A 22,932-nucleotide genomic window follows, 5' to 3' on the forward strand; every position below is an offset into this window, starting at 1 on the left:
CCCATTATACATTGAACTAGCAGTGTCCAGAGATGGGATCTCTTATCCGCTACACGGTTGGGGCAAACCGCAACAACAGTAAGGCAAGCAGCCATGGCAAGGTTTGCCTGTGAAGCAGTCTCAGCCTCTTCTGTGCCATGGCATGTGTGAGGGGGGTGCCCTGTGCCACTCGGATCCCTGTATTGCTCCAGGGACCAGTGCCTGGACTCTGGCCATGTGTGCCCTCAGAGGGCAGGCAGTGCCGTCGGTCTCCCACAGGGTGGTGGGCGGCTCAGTTGAGCGGCCCCCCACGGACTCCATTGTTGTTGGCTCCGTTGATCACCCTTGAATCCCAGCCGTCTATGGGGGGGCCTCGGCGTTAGGCAGGAGCCAGTTACCTGGTTCCCCCGGGGTCATCAGCCCAGAAACTTGGTGTGTTGACCATGGTGAGACAGACGAAATCGTCCGTCTCTTCCCAGATCAGGTGGCAGCTAGGGACGACTCACAGCCCTTGCGGACCTAGACAGGAGGAGCGCTCTTCAGAATTTTGCTGGTTATCTAAAAAAAGACTTAGATCAATGGAGACATACCTTACTTTGACCAAAAAGAGTCAATATTTTAAATATGTGAGTTCTTTAAATTATTCCATCCATTTTAAACAACATAATGCATTTAAATTGCTTGGTACAGTCCCTGGGATATGGTCACACCCTATAAATGTTAACTTTTCAATTATTATTAAGGTTAAAAGTTCATAGTGACGTGGTGGATTGGTTAAGCACCTGGACTCAGCCACTGTTCAGCAGAGTCTTCTCAGGCAGTGACATTTGAGCTGAGACCCAAAGAGAGGTAGCTGGAAGGAGCAAGGTGGGGAGAGAACAGCCTTCCGGGGAGAGAACAGCCTTCCAGGGAGAAGGGCCAGCATGTGCAAAGGCCCTGAGGTCACAGGGAGCATGACTCCTGATGGCTGAAGGGAGGTCTTGGTCGCTGTTGCTGAGCCCTGTGCTGGGCACGGAGCACACAGGAGAGCACATTGCTTAGTGATGACCGATGAACCCTGGACCTGCCAGAGAAGCTGTCGGTGAGTCCTGGCACCTCTCCCATCGACTTGCTGCCGAGTCCATGTGTCTTTCCCCTGCATCTGTGTTTGGCTGCATGTGACAGACCGATTCAGTCTTCACCCTGGAGGAAATTTATTATCTCACCAGTAGGAAGCTCAGAGGTGGGGCTGGCTACAGGTTGGTGGGTGCCAACCCAGTTGTCTGCTTCTTCCTGATCTAGGGCCTCAGGCAGGTTCCCTCATAGGCGACCCAGGCTGCCGCAGGACTACAGCACCAGCCAGTCCCCTCACTCAGCCATCCTGGACTAGAGCTCTCTCCTCCAGAGGGCTGGTGTAGGTCACCTGCAAGTTGGTGGAAACCAGAGTTTTCAGCCCTCCCTTGATGCCACAATCTGGGGTGGTTTTTTTTAAATCTGTAGGTATCCAGGCCTCATCTGCAGAGATTTGGTTTCTTTTTTTTTTTTTTTTTTTTAATAAATAAATTTATTTATTTATTTTTGGCTGCATTGGGTCGTTGTTGCTCGCAGGCTTTTTTTTAGTCGCAGCGAGTGGGGGCTACTCTTCGTTGTGGTGCACAGGCTTCTCACTGTGGTGGCTTCTCTTGTTGCAGAGCATGAGCTCTAGGTGCGCGGGCTTCAGTAGTTGTGGCACACGGGCTCAGTAGTTGTGGTGCACGGGCTTAGTTGCTCCATGGCATGTGGGATCTTCCCAGACCAGGGCTTGAGCCTGTGTCCCCTGCATCGGCAGGTGGGTTCTTAACCACTGTGCCACCAGGGAAGTCCCTGTTTGGTTTCAGTTGGATGTGAACCAGACATCTCAGGAGGTTTTAATGCACAGGTGGTTGAAATTCGCTTGGGTTAATTAGTAAACACCTTCTGGAAGGAGGGGGTCATATTCTCTTTGTCTCTTGGCTGCAGCTGAATAGAGTTGGAACTCTGTGCAATGGAGGTCACAGGGCATAGGTGTTGTCTACACAGCCAGCACTGCAGCCTGAAGTCTTTGGATCCCAACGTTGGTGGGTTTTTTGTGTTTTTTTTTTTTTTTAATTTATTTATTTTTTGGCTTCATTGGGTCTTCGTTGTTGCATGCAGGCTTTTCCCTGGTTGCGGTGAGTGGGGGCTGTTCTTCGTTGTGGTGTCCAGGCTTCTCATTGTGGGCTTCTCTTGTTGGGAGTGCGGGTTCTAGGCGCGTGGGCTTCAGTAGTTGCAGCCCACAGGCTCAGTAGTCGTGGCTCCCGGGCTGTAGAGTGCAGGCTCAGTAGTTGTGGCACAGGGGCTTAGTTGCTTCGTAGCATGTGGGATCTTCCCAGACCAGGGCTTGAACACGTGTCTCCTGCATTGGCAGGAGGATTTTTAACCACTGCGCCACCAGGGAAGCTCGCAACATTGGTGTTTTTGACCTTGGTTTCCAGGTTCCAGGTCAGGATTTCTGTGGATGGAATCAGCTTCATTCTGAGGTCTTGGCCACATCCTGAAGTCCCACACTAGATCGAGGGGTTTTCTTTGTTTTCACAGAAATCCTAGTGTCTTCTTCCTTTCTCCATGAACAGGGTGTCCTGTTCCCAGACTTGAGCTGATCTTCCAGCTGGAGCAGGGGCAGGAGCTGTGGACGGTGAAGAAAGACCTCTCCCGAAGCACCTGTCCAGGTAGGAGCCAAGGTTTGGGCAGCTGGGAGACCCTGCAGGGGGAGGCTGCTGGCCCTGGTTCCCTGGGGAAGCGTCTTGTTCGGGCCTCTGTGGTGGTCTGAAGGCCACGGAGCCCTTTGACCCCAGGTCCCTCTGTCCTCCTGGACGATAGAGGTGCATGAGCTGAGATGTGTCTTGGGCTCCAGCTGCCTGGGCTTCAAGCCTGGGTGCCGACCGATCACCAGCTCTGTGGCCTTAGTGAACTTCGGGATCTCGTTGTGTCTTTGTATGTATTAAGTTTTGACTAAGTTAAATCTTAGCTGCCATGTCAGACAGACTCCAGCATCTTGGTGCTCAGCATATGGAAGCACTTGTTCTTTTTTTGTATTTCTTTCTTTCTTTTTTTATCCGTGCCTCGCAGCATGCAGGATCTTAGTTCCCCGACCAGGAGTCGAACCCATGACCCCTGCAGTGGAAGCTCGGAGTCTTAACCATTGGACCGCCAGGGATGTCCCTGGAAGCACTTCTTCTGAGTCACACCCGGTCCGTGTGACTGTGCCAGCACACAGCTGTTCAGGGACCCGGGTCCACTCTGCCGTCAGCATGTGGCTTGAAGGTTGTCCTGACCTCCTGCAGCTGGCAGAGGAGAGTGAGAGGGCAAGGAAGACTCCCACAAACACCAGCCCCCTGCTTCCACTGACAGGCACTAGGCACTTGGCCACACTCGGGGGACGGGGCTGGGAGATGGGGCTGAGCCGTGTGTCCAGGGAGAGGAGCAGGTGGTTTGGCGAGTGTGGTCTGCTGCGCTCAGTCTGTTCCTGATAGTTGCTCCGTCCCCGGGTTGTTGGGGACGTGGTCACACAACGCGTTAAAGCGTAAAACCGCTTAGCACAGCGTCTGCGCCGCAGTCGTGGCTCGTGGGAAGTAAGCCGTTGGTGTCATTCATGTCCCTGTATTGTAATGAGTAATGCATCTCACGTTTCCCTCTGACCTCTGCGGAAAAGGGCCTTCCTTCCTCTCCCAGCTCTTCTCCAGCTCTCCTCTGCCTCCCCTTTCCCACCCTGTCCGTCCAGACACTCAAGATGCCTGCCCTTGTTGCATGTCTCCCTACTCCTCCTGTTTGGTAAAACCTGACGGTGACATTTGTCCTGCTGTGCCCCACATCTGGGCTGCTGAGGGCACTGGGGCCGCCGTGTGTGGTGATGGGTCCCCTGCAGAGTCGTGCTGTTTCCCTCCTAGTCCCTCGGGCGGCCCCACCAGCCTGCGAGTGTCTGTGTGCAGCCCGTCGACAGCCCCTCTTGGGCAGCTCCGAGCCTCTGCCCTCTGCTCTCTGTCCTCCTCCACCTGAATATCTCAGAGGCACCCAGTCAGCATGCCTGGAAGGAACCCATCATGATGCTCACTCCTTCCCCTCCCAAGTTAGAGCGCATGGTCCTGCCGTCCAAGCAGATTAGAGACTGGATACAGCCCCAGAGACTATCCTCACCCCTCCACCTCCATCGGCCCCTACATCAGCCATCCTCGCAGTGACCACTTCCCCAGCACGGGTGTCTCAGCCTGTGACCCTTCATGTGTCAGCAGGTTTTCATGTTAAAAATCTACCCCCTTGTCTTGCTTGGTCTTCTACCCTTCCACACTCATTCAGACTCTCAGTCTATCGTTTTCCTTTCACCTAGTGGAAGAGATCTTGGCTCAGGCCATGGCCAGTTGTTGAACCATAGTCTAGAGTACATCTTTTAGGGAAATTATTTCTTCACTTACTTTCTGCTTGTTTAGCAAATTCATCCTTGCTCTGCTCAAGGTAAAAATGTGCCCAAGTTTCTTACACTTTAAGCAAATAAAAGATCCTCCTGTTTCATATTGTACTCATCCACTCTCTGAGGCATTTAATTTTTTACATTTTTTCACCCTCACAAACAGTGCTGCCAAGAACATTCATATATATTCGTCATCTTGCACATGATTAGGCTTGTCTTTTATTATTTCTTGGAGTAAAATTGTTGGATTGTAGGTTATGCAAAATTTCAAGTTTAGGTGATTATGTTTTCTAAAAGGGATGTACCTATTTATAATTCTCCAGATTCCACCAGTTATGTCCTGTTCAGTCCTTGATGCTGTAAGGCTCCTCGATTTTTGCTTAACAGACTGACACAAAATTGTATCTTAGGTGAGCTTGCTTTGCATTTCCCTCTTTCACAACCTTTAGCACCTTATCATGTGATTATAGGCCCATTTGTACAGTTGTCCCCTCATATCCGCAGGTTCTGCCTCTGCAGATTCAACCGAGCACAGACTGAAAACATTGGGGGGGAAGAGAAAATACCAGAAAGTTCAGAAAAACAAAACTTGAATTTGGGGCTTCCCTGGTGGCACAGTGGTTAAGAATCCGCCTGCCAATGTAGGGGACATGGGTTCGAGCCCTGATCCAGGAAGATCCCACATGCCACCGAACAACTAAGCCCGTGTGCCACAACTACTGAGCCTGCGCTCTAGAGTCTGTGAGCCACAACTACTGAAGCCCGTGCGCCTAGAGCCTGTGCTCTGCAACAAGAGAAGCCACTGCAATGAGAAGCCTGCACACCGCACCTAGAGAAAGCCCATGTGCAGCAACAAAGGCCCAATGCAGCCAAAAAAATGAAAGAAAAAAAACTTGAATTTGCCTTGTGCTGGCAACTATTTATCAATTTATAGCATTTACATTGTATTAGATATTATAAGCAATCTAGAGATGATTTAAGGTACACAGGAGGATGTGTGTAGGTTATATGCAAATACTCCACCATTTTATATAAAGGACTTGAGCATCTGTAGATTTTAGTATTGAGCAGGGGGTTTCTGGAACCCATTAATCTGCTGAGGATACTGAGAAACAACTGTATTTTCTTCCTTGAAATGTCATTTCATGGAAAATTGTGTTTCTGTTACCTTGTTTCCCTTTTGTTTGTAGGGATTTTTTTTGTACATTCCTGATACTTTTATCAGTTATAGATGCTGCTCTATCCCCAATATCAAAAAGATATTCTTTTTTTTTTTTTTTTTACGGTACGCGGACCTCTCACTATTGTGGCCTCTCCCATTGCGGAACACAGGCTCCGGACGTGCAGGCTCAGTGGCCATGGCTCACGGGCCCAGCCGCTCCGTGGCATGTGGGATCTTCCCGGACTGGGGCACGAACCCGTGTCCCCTGCATCGGCAGGCCGACTCTCAACCACTGCGCCACCAGGGAAGCCCTTTTTTTTTTTTTTTTTTTACTTTTTTAATTAATTTTGTTTATGATCCTTTTAATGTGTTTTTGGATTCTGTTTGCTAGTATTTTGTTTTGTTTTGTTTTGTTTTTTTGAGGTCGAATGAGACAATTTATAAGTTCCCCTAGTAAAACCTTGTAGGAGATGAAAAATAGAAGTACACAAAGAATACTAAAGAGCTGGGGAAAGAGCAGAAATCAAGAGAGGGAGATAAGTTTAGGTGGTTACTATTGTCAACCTTTGCAGTGCGTCATAATTGTAGTTACTGTGTTCAATGTTAATTCTCTCCCCAAGATAATTTCTGAAGGTTGTACTTTCACATCTCTCTTGCTTCCACTTCTGTCATGCTGGCCTCTTTTATTAGTGGGATAACAGGCATACTTCAGAGAGATGCATGTTCGGTTCAGGACCACCATCATTAGGTGGCCATGTGGTTCCCTCATCTCCTTTTTTCTTTATACTGATGGGTAGCATTCTTCATCACAAATGGAAAGTGGTGTGCTGGAAAAATAACATGGAGCTCCAAGGCCTGGAAGCAGCATGGGGCAGAGTTTTGTGACCTCAGATTCATTGTGATCCCAGTAATGTCTGTCTTTTGTAGCCTCCTCTCATGTCTTCTTTCCTTGTTCAGCTCTTACAAAGTGTTGCCATCCTTGATCCAATATGGAAAATTTAGTCTGTTTCCACAAACTGATTTCACCAGGAGTCCCTTATGTGATGACGTTCTGTCAGATTCTCTTGGTGTGTGAACTGTCCTCAGGTTCAACGTATGAATGAAGTTTGGAGGTTGGGGGTCCATCCTTTAGTGTTGGAGGGTCTCCTGCAGAGGCGGGGGGAGGCTGTGGCTCACTGTGGGGACAAAGACACTGACAGCAGAAGTTCAGGGAAGTACTCCTTGGTGTGAGCCATCCCAGAGTCTCTGTTTGCTAGTATTTTGTTGAGGATTTTTGCATCTATATTCATCAGTGAATACAGATCATTACTGGTCTGTAATTTTCTTTTTTTGTAGTATCTTTGTCTGGTTTTGGTATCGGGGTGATGGTGGCCTCATAGAATGAGTTTGGGAGTGTTCCTTCCTCTGCAATGTTTTGGAAAAGTTTGAGAAGGATGGGTGTTAGCTCTTCTCTAAATGTTTGATAGAATTCATCTGTGAAGCCATGTGGTCCTGGACTTTTATTTGTTGGAAGATTTTTAATCATAGTTTCAATTTCATTACTTGTGATTGGTCTGTTCATATTTTCTATTTCTTCCTGGCAGTCTTGGAAGGTTATACCTTTCTAAGAGTTTGTCCATTTCTTCCAGGTTGCCCATTTTATTGGCATACAGTTGTTTGTAGGTAGTCTCTTAGGATGCTTTGTATTTCTGCCGTGTCTATTGTAACTTAACGTTTTTCATTTCTAATTTTATTGATTTGAGTCCTTTCCCTCTTTTTGATGAGTCTGGCTAATGGCTTATCAATTTTGTTTATCTTCTTAAAGAACCAGCTTTTAGTTTCATTGATCTTTGCTAATGTTTACTTTGTTTCTATTTCATTCTTTTCTGCTCTGATCTTTATGATTTCTTTCCTTCTACTAACTTTGGGTTTTGTTTGTTCTTCTTTCTCTAGTTCCTTTAGCTGTAAGGTTAGATTGTTTATTTGAGATGTTTCTTGTTTCTTGAGGTAGGCTTGTATTGCTATAAACTTCCCTCTTAGAACTGCTTTTGCTGCATCCCATAGGTTTTGGATTGTCGTGTTTTCATTGTCATTTGTCTCTAGGTGTTTTCTTGTTGTTGTTGTTTTTGCGGTACGCGGGCCTCTCACTGTTGTGGCCTCTCCCGTTGCCGAGCACAAGCTCCGGATGCGCAGGCTCAGCGGCCATGGCCCCACGGGCCCAGCCGCTCCGCGGCATGTGGGATCTTCCCGGACCGGGGCACGAACCCGTGTCCCCTGCATCGGCAGGTGGACTCTCAACGACTGCGCCACCAGGGAAACCCTGTCTCTAGGTATTTTTTGATTTCCTCTTTGATTTCTTCAGTGATCTCTTGGTTATTTAGTAACGTACTGTTTAGCCTCCATGTGTTTGTGTCTTTTACATTTTTTTCTCTGTAACTGATTTCTAATCTCATAGCATTGTGGTCAGAAAAGATGCTTGCTATGATTTCAGTTTTCTTAAATTTACCGAGGCTTGATTTGTGACCCAAGATGTGATCTATCCTGGAGAATGTTCCATGTGCACTTGAGAAGAAAGTGTAATCTGCTATTTTTGGATGGAATGTCCTATAAATATCAATTAAACCTATCTGGTCTGTTGTATCATTTAAAGCTTGTGTCTCCTTATTAATTTTCTGTTTGGATGATCTGTCCATTGGTGTAAGTGAGGTGTTAAAGTCCCACACTATTATTGTGTTACTGTCAGTTTCCTCTTTTATAGCAGTTAGCAGATGCCATATGTATTGAGGTGCTCCTATGTTGGGTGCATATGTATTTATAATTGTTATATTTTCTTCTTGGATTGATCCCTTGTTCATTATGTAGTTTCCTTCCTTGTCTCTTGTAACATTTATTTTAAAGTCTATTTTATCTGACATGAGTATTGCTACCCCAGCTGTCTTTTGATTTCCATTTGCATGGAATATCTTTTCCCATCCTCTCGCTTTCAGTCTGTATGTGTCCCTAGGTCTGAAGTGGGTCTCTTGTAGACAGCATATATACGGGTCTTGTTTTTGTATCCATTCAGCAAGCCTGTGTCTTTTGGTTGGAGCATTTAATCCATTCACATTTAAGGTAATTTTCAATAGTATGTTCCTATTAGCATTTTCTTAATTGTTTTGGGTTTGTTTTTGTAGGTCCTTTTCTTTTGTGTTTCCCACTTAGAGAAGTTCCTTTAGCATTTGTTGTAGAGCTGGTTTGGTGGTACTGAATTCTCTTAGCTTTTGCTTGTCTGTAAAGCTTTTGATTTCTCCATCGAATCTGAATGAGATCCTTGCCAGGTAGAGTAATCTTGGTTGTAGGTTCTTCCCTTTCATCGCTTTAAGTATATCATTCCACTCCCTTCTGGCTTGTAGAGTTTCTGCTGAGAAATCAGCTTTTAACCTTATGGGAGTTCCTTTGTATGTTATTTGTTGTTTTTCCCTTGCTGCTTTCAATAATTTTTCTTTGTCTTTAATTTTTGCCAATTTGATTACTATGTGTCTTGGCGTGTTTCTCCTTGGGTTTATCCTGTATGGGGCTCTCTGCGCTTCCTGGACTTGGGTGGCTATTTCCTTTCCCATGTTAGGGAAGTTTTCGACTATAATCTCTTCAAATATTTTCTCTGTTCCTTTCGTCTCCTTCTGGGACCCCTATAATGTGAATGTTGTTGCATTTAATGTTGTCCCAGAGGTCTCTTAGACTGTCTTCATCTCTTTTCATTCTTTTTTCTTTATTCTGTTCAGCAGCAGTGAATTCCACCATTCTGCCTTCCAGGTCACTTATCCGTTCTTTTGCCTCAGTTATTCTGCTGTTGATTCCTTCTAGTGTAGTTTTCATTTCAGTTATTGTATTGTTCATCTCTGTTTGTTTGTTCTTTAATTCTTCTAGGTCTTTGTTAAACATTTCTTGCATCTTCTTGATCTTTGCCTCCATTCTTTTTCCAAGGTCCTGGATCATCTTCACTGTCATTATTCTGAATTCTTTTTCTGGAAGATTGCTTATCTCTACTTCATTTAGTTGTTTTTCTGGGGTTTTATCTTGTTCCTTCATCTGGTACATAGCCCTCTGCCTTTTCATCTTGTCTGTCTTTCTGTGAATGCGGTTTTTGTTCCATAGGCTGCAGGATTGTAGTTCTTGCTTCTGCTGTCTGCCCTCTGGTGGATGAGGCTATCTAAGAGGCTTGTCTAGTTTATTTCTTTTTGTTTATTTTATTTTTTTGGCTGTGTTGGGTCTTCGTTGCTGCGTGCGGGTTTTCTCTAGTTGTGGCGAGTGGGGGGCTACTCTTTGTTGCAGTGTGCGGGCTTCTCATAGCGGTGGCTTTTCGTTGCAGAGCATGGGCTCTAGGCACACAGGCTTCAGTAGTTGTGGCGCACGGGCTCAGTAATTGTGGCGCACGGGCTTAGTTGTTCCACAGCATGTGGGATTTCCCCGGACCAGGGATCGAACCCATGTCTCTTGCATTGGCAGCCGGATTCTTAACCACTGTGCCACCAGAGAAGTCCTCTATATAAATTTTAAGTCATACAGCCTGATGGTTTGATTTACATATATTGTGAAATGATTACCACAGTAGGTTCAGCTGACACCCAAATAGATAGAATAAAAAGTAAAGAAGAGAGAAAAGGAAAAAAATACTCTCCTTGTGATGATGAGGACTCTTAGGATTACTCTCTTAACAGTGCTTCTTCATAGCATACAGCAGTGTTAGCTACAGTTACCGAGTTGTACACTTCATCCCTAGGACTTGTTTATCTTAAAACTGGAGTTTTGTACCTTTTGACCATCTTTCTCCAATTTCACCTCCCCCCACGTTAAATTCTTCATTGGTATAGCTCCTCTTTAATGTCTTCAAGTAAACTATTAATATCTTCTCCATCTAGATCATGTGTATTTTGCTAGTCTTTTCACCAAACTGTTCGGGCATAACAGACCCAATGTGTCCATCCCAATCCTGCTCACCTCCTGCCTTATGCTTATGAGCTCTGTCCTGGGAGTCCTCACTGTAACCCAAGTCAAAACCATGGGAATCAGTTTCCCTGGATTCTTGTCAATACCATCCTCATGGCCTGGGGGGCCTTTGTACATTCTGTGTCCTAAGGCTATAGTGTCCTTCCCACCTCCTCTCTGTGGCAACTCCAGTGGTGCCAGTAGGACTCCCCTGGTCTCTTCCTGCACACAGTTAGCCAAACTCAAGGTTAGAAATACAGAACTCCAGGACTGCCAAGTCTGCCCAGGTGTTGTGAACCATCTGCAAGTCGAGGGGTTTCCCAGTCCACCCTCAGGTTCACTGATTTGCTAGGAAGACTCACAAAACTCCCTAAAACCTGTTATGCTCACAAATCGTGTTTGTTACAGGCAAAAGATGCAGAGTAGAAGAGGGGCCGGAGGTGTTCCAGACACGAAGCTTCCGTGTCTTCAGCGTCTCGTTACCTCCTGGAATTGATATTTGGCAGTATGTGCACGAAGTGTTGCCAACCCAGGAAACTCACCAGAGCCGCGGTATCCAGATTTTTATTGAGTTTTTATTACAGAAGCATGATTGATTGAGTCATTGTACATGGGACTCAGTCTCCACCCTTCTTGCCTTTCCAGAGATCCAGCTGATAACTCGTGGTTCAAAGCCCCAGCTTTCTAATTACATGTTTGGTCTTTCTGCTGTGCCCAGACCTTACCCAGACCTAATGTCATCTCTTTAGCATAAACTATCTAGGGGCCCATAGTGAGTCATCTGTTGTCATAAAGTATCATGTACATCCCTAGGGACTCACCATGAACAACAAAGACACGCCTGTCTCTCTGGAGATACCCAGTTTACAGGTTACTTCCTTAGAGCTGGGGCAAGGCCCATACTTCTCTTTGGAGATAGTTGAATTGGTGTTATACACTTCCTGTCTTTTATCAGGGCTGCATTAGATGCCTTTTCCTAGTGTTTTTTTTTTTTTTTTTTGGCTGTGCCACTTGGCTTGCGGGATTGTAGTTGCCCCACCAGGGATTGAACCTGGGCCTGGCAGTGAAAGCACAGAGTCCTAACCACTGTGCCATTATCGAATTCCCTTTTCCTAGTGTTCTTACAGCAACATGGGATGTCTTCGATTAAAGGAAACTGAAAGCCCACAGAGGCATTATTACTCTGTCCAGCCAAGCCTGTGAAATTGTGGTGTTATGTCCATTGCAGACTCTCTTACTGGGTCTGGCTTTCAAGGTGTCAGCAGTCTAATGACAAGAAAGAAAGAAGTTACAATGTTGAGATTCAGAGGTAGCAAAACACGCACAGAGGCACTGTTTTCATCTTTATCTTTTTCACTGAAATGCTGATTTTGTTTCTTCTTGTTGGTATTACTAATGGGCCTTGTTTATTGGGTTTCTTTCAGTTGACAAAGGAAAACCCAAGACCACAGAACCTACCACTTGTGAACCAACCCTATTTGAGGGAACCTGTATCCAGGAACTAATACAAGGAGGGCCAGGGGACTCCCATTTGGGACAAACCAAGGATCAGGATGGGCTGTTGGAAATGCAGGAAGGACACTTGGGACCAGGGATGGACCCCCAGAGGGAGAAGCTTCCTGAGAAAACGAGTCCGGAACATGGCAGCTTAGGGACAGCTGGTGGTGTGTGTTCAAGGATTGTAGATGAGCTGGTCCCTCCAGGAGGTGCTGTCCATGACCATGACTCATGTGGATCTGGTAATGATCACATGATTCAGGAAGAAGAAAGTATCTTTAAATGCAACGAATGCGGGAAAGTTTTTAACAAGAAACACCTTCTTGCTGGACATGAAAAGATTCACTCTGGCGTGAAGCCCTATGAATGCACAGAGTGTGGGAAAACCTTTATTAAGAGCACACACCTCCTCCAGCACCACATGATCCACACCGGGGAGAGGCCCTATGAGTGCACGGAGTGCGGGAAGGCCTTCAACCGCAGGTCCTACCTTACACAACACCAGCGGATTCACACTGGGGAGAAGCCTTACAAGTGCAGTGAGTGTGGAAAGGCCTTCACCCACCGCTCCAATTTTGTCTTACATAAGAGGAGACACACTGGGGAAAGACCCTTCGTGTGCAAAGAATGTGGGCAAGTCTTCCGACATAGGCCAGGATTCCTTCGACATCACATCATCCACAGTGGAGAGAATCCGTATGAGTGCTTTGAATGTGGCAAGGTCTTTAAACACAGGTCATACCTCGTGTGGCACCAGCAGACTCACACTGGGGAGAAGCCCTACGAGTGCAGTGAGTGTGGGAAAGCCTTCTGTGAGAGTGCAGCCCTCATTCACCACTATGTCATCCACACTGGGGAGAAGCCCTTTGAGTGCCTCGAGTGCGGGAAGGCCTTCAACCACAGGTCATACCTCAAGAGGCACCAGCGGATTCACACTGGGGAGAAGCCCTTTGTGTGCACTGAATGTGGAAGGGCCTTCACCCACTGCTCCACTTTTATCTTGCATAAACGGGCCCACACTGGAGAGAAGCCTTTTGAGTGTAAAGAATGTGGGAAAGCCTTTAGCACTAGGAAGGACCTCATTCGGCACTTCAGCATCCACACTGGGGAGAAGCCCTTTGAGTGCACGGAGTGTGGGAAGGCCTTCAACCGCAGGTCAGGCCTCACCAGGCACCAGCGGATTCACAGTGGAGAGAAGCCCTATGAATGCATGGAGTGTGGGAAGTCCTTTTGCTGGAGCACAAACCTCATTCGACATGCCATCATCCACACTGGAGAGAAGCCTTATAAGTGCAGTGAATGTGGAAAGGCCTTCAGTCGTAGCTCATCCCTCACTCAGCATCAAAGGATTCATACTGGGAGAAACCGTGTCAGTGTGACAGATGTGGGAAGAACCTTCACCAGTGGGCAGACCTCAGTCACCCTCCGAGAACTCCTGTTGGGAAAAGAGTTTTTGAATGTAAACACTGAGGAAAATCTTTTGCAAGAGAAAACACCTACCATGACATCTGATCGTACATACCAAAGAGAAACCCCACAAGTATCTTCTTTGTGAGAAAACCTGTCACGGATCATCAGTAGTTGTGTAAAGACGCATTGTAGAAATTGACCCAGCCTAGAGCCTTACTCTACATCTGAGAGTTCATCTGTGAGGGAGGGACCAGTGTTTATTGTGCACTAAGGAAAACTTGAGCTACGTTTTTCCCTTAGTTTACACTGTAGTGTTATCTCAGGAACTTTTATAAAAAGAAGGTGGAAACTTAGATGAAAAAATGGAATGCAAACACAGTTTCTTTGAGATTTCTCTGTCAAGGTTATGGCACTTTGTCATGGATCCCTTAGTTTACCTGGGGTGAGGGGAATGTTATTTCACAGACAAAGGGCCTTCACCCTTTATGTGTCTTACATATACATTCATTGCTGTCTAGTAGTGGGAGAGTTAGACACTTGAGGACAGGTTTTTAAGTAGATAAAGATACACATGACACACGGGCACATTTTATTGCACCGGTTAAGACTGTTTCAGGCTTTGGTGTTTTAAAAAAACAAACAGTTCTTTTGGTGGTTTTAAACACCAAACATTCAGACTTTTTATTGATTCAATCTGTTTACTTAATTTCTGTAGCTTTACGGTAAATCTTAAAATTGGGTAAAGTGAATACTTTGTTTTATTATTTAAATTAACTCAGCTTTCCTAGTTCCTTGGACTTCCCATATAAATCGTAGGATGCAAAAAAACCTTGCTCACGTATTTATAGAAATTGATTTAAACCTGTAGAGCAGTTTGTTTAAAAGCAACACCATGAACACTGTACATGGTATGGCATTTCATGTATCTAAGTAATTCTTGATATTACATTACCATTTTATAATATTGAACAATACAGGTTCCGTACATTTTTGTTAGGATTTATGTCTAAGTTGTTGGGTTTTTTTTTTTGTTTTTTTTTTTAGCGATTTGTAAATGGCTTTTTTTTTTTTTTGGCCTCGAGGCTTTTGGGATCTTAGTTCTCCCACCAGGGATAAAACCCAGGCCCCCTACAGTGAAAGAGGAGTCCTAACCACTGGACTGCCAGGGAATTCCCTATTGGCATTGTTTTAAACTTTCATTTCCACATGATCTTTAGTAGTATACAGAAAGATAATTGTTCTGGGGGGTGGTATTTTAGTATCTTGCAGCCTTGGCTGAACTCAGTTAATTCTAGCCATTTCTTTGGATAGAATCCTTGTTATTTTCTGCATAGAAATGTCAACTGCAAATAGTTTTCTTTCTTCGTGTTTGTATATGTATCATTTCTTTTTCTTATGCAGTTAGCTAGGACTCCCAGTATGATGTTGAGTAAGAGTAGTAAGAGAGGACATCCTTGCCTGGTTTCTGATATTAGGGGGAAAACGGTCAGTTTTTCATCAAGTACAATGTTAGTTGTAAGTTTTTTTTCCATAGAGTTTTCCTGTCAAGTCTAGAAAGTTTCCCTCTGTTAATTTGCCGAGATTTTTGTTGTCATGAATGAATGTTGGATTTTGTCAGATACTTTAGCTCCATCAGTTAATGTGATCATCTGGTTTTTCTTCTTTAGCCTATTGATATAGTGTATTACATTGAGTTTTGAATATTGAACCAGCCTTGCATCCTTGGAATAAACCCCACTTGGTTGTGGAGTATAAATTTTTTAATATATATTAAAGCATTCCATTTGATTATATTTTTTTGAGCAGGTTTTCCTATAATCTCTTGATTGATGATATGTAGTTGTCATTCTTTGCTTGTTTTTAACAACTGTCATTGTCTGGTTTTGGTGTCAGTGTGATAGTGGCTTCCCAAGTTCTGTTTTTTAGGAAGACTGTGTAATTGTTTTTAATTGTTGTTTTAATGTTTCATAACGTCCTCCAGTGAACCACTTGAACCTGGAGATTTTCTGGATACTTTTTAGTTACATATTATTTTATTTGATAAGTATGGAACTATTCAGAGTATCTGTTTTCATATTGGATAAATTGGATAGTTGGTCCTCTTCAAGGAAATGTTTCATTTCATCTAACTTTTCTTATTTGCAGACTTGTTGGGAGTATTCCTTTATTATCTTTTTAATGGCAACAGGGTCTGTACTTATATCCCATTTTATTCCTGATTTTGGAAATATGTCACCTCTCTTTTTAATCATTGTCAATCTTAGACATTTACCAATTGTACTGATTATTTTGAAGAACCAGCACTTTATTTTATTGATTTTTCTCTATTGCCTTTCTGGGTGTTTTTTTTGTTTTATTTTGTGGGTTTTTTTTTTTTTTTTTTTTTTTTTTTTGGTCACACCATGCAGCATGTGGGATCTTAGTTCCCCGACCAGGGATCGAACCTATGCCCCCTGCATTGAGAGCACAGAGTCTTTACCACTGGCCCGCCAGGGAAGTCCCTTTACCTTCCTGTCCTTAATTTCACTGATTTCTGTTCAGATCTTATGATATCATATCTTCTACTTTGCTTTGGTTGTATTTTGCTCTTTTTATTTTTTGAGGGGTGCTAAGATTATTGATTTGAAACTTTTTTTTTCTTTTTTAACGGATCATTAAGTATTATAAAGTTCCTTCAGCACTGTTCCAGCCTTATCCCACGAGTTTTCATTATGATTTATTCAGTTCTAAATATCCCTTGATTCCCTTAGAGACTTCCTCTGACACCCATGTATTATTTAGAAGTATATTGTTTCATTTCCTACTGTTTGGAGCATTTTCTGGTATCTTTTTGTTACTGATTTCTTACTTGTTTCATGTCTGGTTTGTTTAAATTTGTTGAAGTTTGTTTTATGACCCAGGGTGTGGTATATCTTGTTCTGTAAGGCTTCTCAACGAATGTGTATTCTTCTGTCACTGGGTGAGGTGTCTATAAATGTCTGCACAATCCTCTTGGTTGGGGTTATTGCTCAGATTTTTTACATCCTTGCTGACTTTCTGTGTAGTATTTCTGTCAGTTGCAGAGAGAGGGGTGATGAAGTCCTGAAGTACAATTGAGAAATTGTCTTTTCCTTACAAGTTCTGTAAGTTTCTACTTCATGTATTTCAAAGTTCTGTTGTTTGGTGCATACACATACAGGATTGCTATGTCATCTTGGTGTATTGACCCTTTAATCATAATAAAAGGGTTCATTTTCTTGCCTTTGAAGCATACTTTATCTGATATTAGTATAGTCACTACTGCATTTTTTAAATTAATGTTTGTAGTTCATATTTTTCCATAATTTTTAACGTTATCTACATCATTATATTTGAAGTAAGTTTCTTGTGACAGCATGTAGTTGGGGTCATACTTTTTTTTTTTAATCCATTTTGCCACTTTTAATTTGTAGGTTTAGATCATCTAAATCTAAAATAATTATTGATATGTTAGAGCTTAACTGTACCATTTTATTAATCTTTTTTTTGTGTGTGTGTGTTCCCTTTGTATTATTCCTCTTGTTTTCCAGTTTTTATTATTTGGGTTCCCCCCCACCCCATTTCCTGTGGGTTATTTTAACATTTTTTACAATTCCATTTGATACGTCTGTAATGTTTTTGAGTATATATCTTAATTTTCTTTACGTATTGTATTATGTATACTTATCACAGACTTGTTACCAGCATTTTAGCACTTTGATGTATAGAAACCTTGATTCCATTAGGTTCACCTACATTCCCTATTCTTAATATAATTGTTGTATTTTCTCCTTGTATACTGAGAACTATATTGGATATTGTAATTTTTGCCTCAACTTAAGTTTTTTTTTTTTCCACAAAATTCATGAGAAGCATAGTCTGTTTACCTCTACTTTTACCATTCCATTGTTGTTTCTCCATTCTTGAAGTCCCAAGTCTTCTGTTAACATTTCCATTCTGTTTGGCAAATTTCCTGTGGCCTTTTTTCTAGGGTATGTCTGCTGTTAAATGATTTTTCTTCCTTCATCTAAAAATGTCTCTATGTTCACTTCATTCCTGAAGGATATTTTTGTGGGACATAAGACTTGGGGCCCACAGTTCTTTTAGGACAAAAGAAAACATGTCTGTTTTTTCTTCTGTCCATCTCCTTTTGTCCAGCATGGTTTCAGATGAGAAACCTGCCTTTCAACCCATTGTTCCTTTATTTGAAAGGCATCCTTTCCATCAGGTGCTTTCAAAGTGTTTTTTATTATCAGTTTATGATGTGTCCTGGCATAGAATTTTTAGGGTTTATCCTGTTTGGTGTTTTCTCAGCTTTTTGAATCATGTGGTGTATGCCCTTTGCCAAATTTGGGAGATTTTTAGTTATTTTTCAAATATTTTTTCAACCCCACGCTTTTTCTCCTCTCAGGGACTCCAGTAACGTGAATGATAATTCTCACATTCTTGTTCCATAGGACCCTCAGGCTCTCATCTTTTTGTTTCCACCAGTCTTTTTTTCTCTGTTCCTCACATTGATTAATTTCCATTGATCTCCCTTTGAGCTCACTGGTTTCTTTCTGTCTCATATATAATCTACTATTGAGCTCACCCAGTGAGTTTTCATTTTGGTTTTTGAATTTTCCAGTTGTTTGATTTCCATTTGGTTCTTTTATACATCTTCTGTATTTTTGCCTAGCTTATAATGCCAAAGAAGGACTCTGAGAAGACAGGCAAAACTGTGTAGTCCAAAGTCATGGTTTTCTGGTTGTTTATCTTGGTGTTGGGATAGAAATCCAAAATTAACTGGAGAAATGAAAAGCCTGGTATCCACAAGAATTTCTGAGAACAGATCTTACAACTGAGATCTGTAGATTGTTCAGAGTTGTGTTTAAGGTGCCTGGATTCTCCGTGAATCCTACTGTCTTCTGCCTTGTTGCCCAAGCCAGACACAGTTTGCAGCCAGTTTTTCATCATCACCCACATCCAGCCACTGTCCCACTCTGTTCTTTTTTTCCTAGTAGACACTCAGTGTATGTGTGTTCTAGTGAATGGCTACATGCAGCAGGGAATTTATGTTATAATGTTTGGCTCCCTCAGTGTTTACACAAAGCTGTGTATATAGTTGGCACCGTATAGAACATATGTTGACCTTGAAGAAAATCTACACAAGCTTTTATGGCCAGATAGTAGTCATAATGAATGATTGTTTTGGGTCATCAAAGACCACCCTCAGTTTCAGTGATTTGCTGATTCACAGTACTCAGCATATTGTTACAGTCAACAGCTGTGCTGTATTACACCAAAACGGTGCAAAGCAAACTCAGCCAAGGGGAGAGGCGCAAGGACTGAAGTCCAGAGGAAACCAGGGACGATCTGCACTGGTCCTGTCTCAGGGAAATCACACAGGACAGGCCTAATTTAAGTTCTGTCAAGGAGTTAACAGCAATAGGTTGAAGTGTCTACTGGGGAAACTAATTAGAGACCCAGTGCCCAGGGTTTCTTGGGGACACCCTAGCACATACCAAATTCCAGACCTCTAGAAGGAGAGAGAGAGCTTCGGCATTAAGCCACACAGTTAAACAAAAAACTTGGGCACACTGAGCCGCTCGTCACTTGTGGGAATGATGGGAAATCTCCCAAAATCTAAGGCCCCAAACCCCAGCCCTTGCAGAGGTGAACCTTGCAAGCTCAAGAGAATAGCAGTCTCAGGCCTTCTGTGTTACGTCTTCATAGTGACTTAAATGGTACTAAGATGCCGATTAATTCAGACTTCTGTAACAAACATTAAGTAAATACAGTTTCCTGCAACAAAAAGTGAGTCATAACTCTGAGGTGAAATTGTAAAAAAAAAAAAAATCTGTAAGCCAAAGTAGAACTTAACTAGCCAGGATTTAATTTAGTGATGACAAAGTACAGAGGCAGTCTGGTGACAAAGGACCTTATATCTTCCCAGTATTAATATATGTGTATGTATGTGTATGTATGTACACCACTTGAGGCCATATATATGTATATAAATGTGTATAGGCCTAATATATATGTATTTCTGTGTGTGTATATATATACAGATACATGGCTTCAAGTGGTCTGACTTGCAAATACACCCACTGCTTGCTTACCCTTATCTATAAAGATGTAAGTGCCAGGTCAATTCTGTGTGTTCCTATAGCACGTAAGTCAACAATTTCTTGTCTCTTTGTTCCTGCTATTGATGCTGTTTGCCTCTGTCTTCAACAAAGAGAGAAATAAGGAATATGTGCATCATTCAGTGCACCTGACAAAGATTTAATTAAAGACTTCGTTTCAGGCTTAGTCGCGTTCATGATCTATGTGTGAGTTTCACTTGAAGAGAGTGGGAGCCGGTGGCTCCAGCGGGGAGGGCCCTTGCTGGAGACGTGGTGCTGGACCCCTACAGGAATCTGGTCTCTGGGAGTATGTGCCTCTCCCCTTTGTACTCACACTCTGGCCTGCAGATGACCTTTCCTGTCTCAGTTGTGGGATGGGGGGTGGGGTGTGGCTCTGGAATGCTCAATGATGTCATCCTTGAGAGTTGAGGGTTAAAGATTTGTAACCTCACAGGTAGGTTACACACCTCACAGTTAAAGGTCTAAATGGTAGATGGGCAACTTTGCCTCCCTCAGAGCCGTGTCAGTGCCATGGGCCCTGTGGCCAGACTTCCTGTTGGTACTTCCTGACCTGGTCCTTACCTGCTGGAAGACTTTTTAGAAAATTCCTGGCCACTCTCCTCCTTCCCTTTGTTTTGGATATCCATGTGTTAAAGTATGTGCTTTTATTCTGAAGTTCTAACATTTGGGACCTTGCTGATCCTGTAGAGACTGCTCCACCTAGAGCTAGCTGATTCCTCCAGATAATTTTTCCCACTGGGTGTGCCTTTCAAATGCAAATCAGCCATTCCAGAGCCCAGACCCCACAACTACTGCCTTTATCAAGTTCTCATGCTTCAAGACCGTTCCCTAGATCCCAGGAAACTAAGAACAGCCCCTGCACTCTGAACTGTGCTTTAATTATCCCAACTAGCTAATCCTAAACCTACTTAGCCTGCTTGCTTCCCCTGGCCCACTGCTCCCAGTGAAAGTGACAACGCACTCTGCCTACACTTCCGCCTCCATCCTTTTGCCTCTGACTCTAGTGCGTCCCCATGTGACCCTGTGGAGCATGGCGTGACCTCATCTTACAGAACTATTTCTTCAACGGCAATCATCTGTTGGCCTCATATCAGGATACTAAATCCTACATTTTAAAACAATGCCTGAAAGCGTTAACGAGAGGATAAATACTAGGAATATAACAAAGCAAATGAGGCATTTCCAGAAACCAGGGTGTCAGTGCACCCAGCCAGATGCAATCTTTAAATTGGAACGGTGTGGAGAGTCATGGACAGAGGAAAGAGCAATGCCAAGGAGAGGCTGTCCAGGTGGGCAAGTAGAAAGCAGGTATTCGACAGGCCAAGGTTTTGTAAGATGCCACTTACCTCCCCCCCCTGGTGTTTGTCTTTTAGAAAGGTGGTTCCAGATTCCTTTCTCAAAGTCACACACTTCAATGACCAAGTGTGACTAACGGGGCCACAGATTCATTAATGACAACTTCAGATAGTCTTCCTGTATTTCTCCAACTTTCTCTGAGACGTGAAGGAAGAAACGCCTTTCTGTCTCCCGAGTCCTGCTACGTCATTTGTTTTCTTGTTCACCTTCTGGTTAACAGGCATCCTCATCACTTTCCTCCCTTGTCCCTTATGGCATCTGTAGCCACGTCATCTTTCAACCTCTCTGCTGCTTATTGCAAGTTGTAGTTCCATTTCATGCGCTTGATTTTAGGTATAAATCTTCATACACATTTGATGTGCTCTCTTCTCACTTTCTCTCTCCTTGAAACCTGGAATCACACTTAGGCAATCGTCAACATTTTCCCCATCGTAGAGTCTGCGCAGCGTTTACCGTGCCTGTGACCTCAGCCGCCTAAAGCCTGTTTCTCATCTGCATGTTCTTTTGTCCTTCACCCTTCCTGATTTGTCCTCACACATTGCCTTGAGTGTCAGGCACCACTCTCTATCCCACATCTCACTTCTTTATTCCTCCCTCTCCCTTTAACTGAGGAGTCCCCTTGGACCTATTTTCCTTTCCTTGCGGTTATTGCACTTCACCATTACCTCTTCCTCTATTTTTCTCCACTTCCCAAGCCTCCCTACCTTGTGAACCTCCTTGCTGCAGTCCCACCCTCTACACCACTCTGGCCAACGTCGGTGGTGACTCCCATGTTTATAAAATTTAAGCCCTTGGGGCTTCCCTGGTGGCACAGTTGTTGAGAGTCCGCCTGCCGATGCAGGGGACACGGGTTCGTGCCCCGGTCCGGGAAGATCCCACATGCCGCGGAGTGGCTGGGCCCATGAGCCATGGCCGCTGAGCCTGCGCGTCCGGAGCCTGTGCTCCGCAACGGGAGAGGCCACAACAGTGAGAGGCCGGCGTACCGCAAAAAAAAAAAAAAAAAAAAAAAATTTAAGCCCTTGTCTTTCTTGAGACTGAACTTGACCCCGTTGACCACTCCATTCTTGAAATACTCTTTTTCTTTGGTTCTGTAACATCACTCTCCTGGGTTTCTCTCTCCCTCTTTCTTTTTTTCTAACTTGCTAACTCATCCACTTCTAGTCACCCATTCAGTTTTGAAATTTCTAAATACTTTTCACAGGCCTTTTTCTCACTCTGTGGTCTCTCCCAAGGCTTCATCTGCACCCTTGGCTTCAGTTATCTTCTTTACTTTGAACAAATTGAAATTTATTTTCCCAGTCCTGACTTATTGGAGCTCTAGACCTGAACCCCTGATTGTCTTCTTACTGTCTCCACTTGGATGTTTCAAAGATGTCTCCTTCTCCACTTGACTTTTTAAAGATTCCTAAAATGGCTTCCACATCTCCCTGATTCTGATCCACTTTTATTTTGTTTTTTTTTAAGAATGAGATAAGGCCATGTCTTTATTTTTTAATTTTTTAATCAAATATTAAGTTTTTTAAGTTTATTTTTATTTTTGGCTGCGTTGGGTCTGTTGCTGCGCGCGGGCTTTCTCTAGTTGCAGCGAGCGGGGGCTACTCTTCGTTGCAGTGCACGGGGGCTACTCTTCGTTGCAGTGCGCGGGCTTCTCGTTGCGGTGGCTTCTGTTGCTGTGGAGCATGGGCCCTAGGCATGCGGCCTTCAGTAGTTGTGGCTCGCGGACTCTAGAGCACAGGCTCAGTAGTTGTGGCGCACGGGCTTAGTTGCTCGGCATGTGGGATCTTCCCGGACCAGGGCTCAAACCCGTGTCCCCTGCATTGGCAAGCGGATTCTTAACCACTGCGTCACCAGGGAAGCCCCTGATCCACTTTTAGTCTTGCCTCTACACTACATGGCACTGTTTGGTTACCGAGGATAGAAATCCCAGGGGACTTCCCTGGCGGGCCAGTGGTTAAGACTCCAGGTTTCCACTGCAGAGGGCACAGGTTTGATCCCTGGTTGAGGGACTAAGATTCCAC

At 44.0% G+C, this 22,932-nt stretch overlaps 1 protein-coding gene across 2 annotated transcripts in view; it reads left to right on the forward strand.

Moving 5' to 3' along the window:
• Window positions 1-22,932, forward strand: part of LOC309794514 (aurora kinase C) — a 45,626-nt gene that overhangs the window by 15,051 nt on the left and 7,643 nt on the right. Inside the window, exons 3-5 of one of the 2 annotated variants that reach the window (XM_082606132.1) lie at window positions 2,589-2,684; window positions 10,935-11,078; window positions 11,951-19,737. In XM_082606132.1, the coding sequence (XP_082462258.1) occupies window positions 2,589-2,684; window positions 10,935-11,078; window positions 11,951-13,578 (1,868 nt within the window). In that variant the 3' untranslated portion in view covers window positions 13,579-19,737. Of the gene's footprint in view, window positions 1-2,588; window positions 2,685-10,934; window positions 11,079-11,950; window positions 19,738-22,932 lie in introns of those variants that run through there. The other variant, XM_082606133.1, reaches the window with a different exon arrangement.

This window comes from Mesoplodon mirus (genome assembly GCF_964341445.2).
Source record: "Mesoplodon mirus genome assembly, chromosome: 19".
Classification (NCBI taxonomy): domain Eukaryota; kingdom Metazoa; phylum Chordata; class Mammalia; order Artiodactyla; family Ziphiidae; genus Mesoplodon; species Mesoplodon mirus.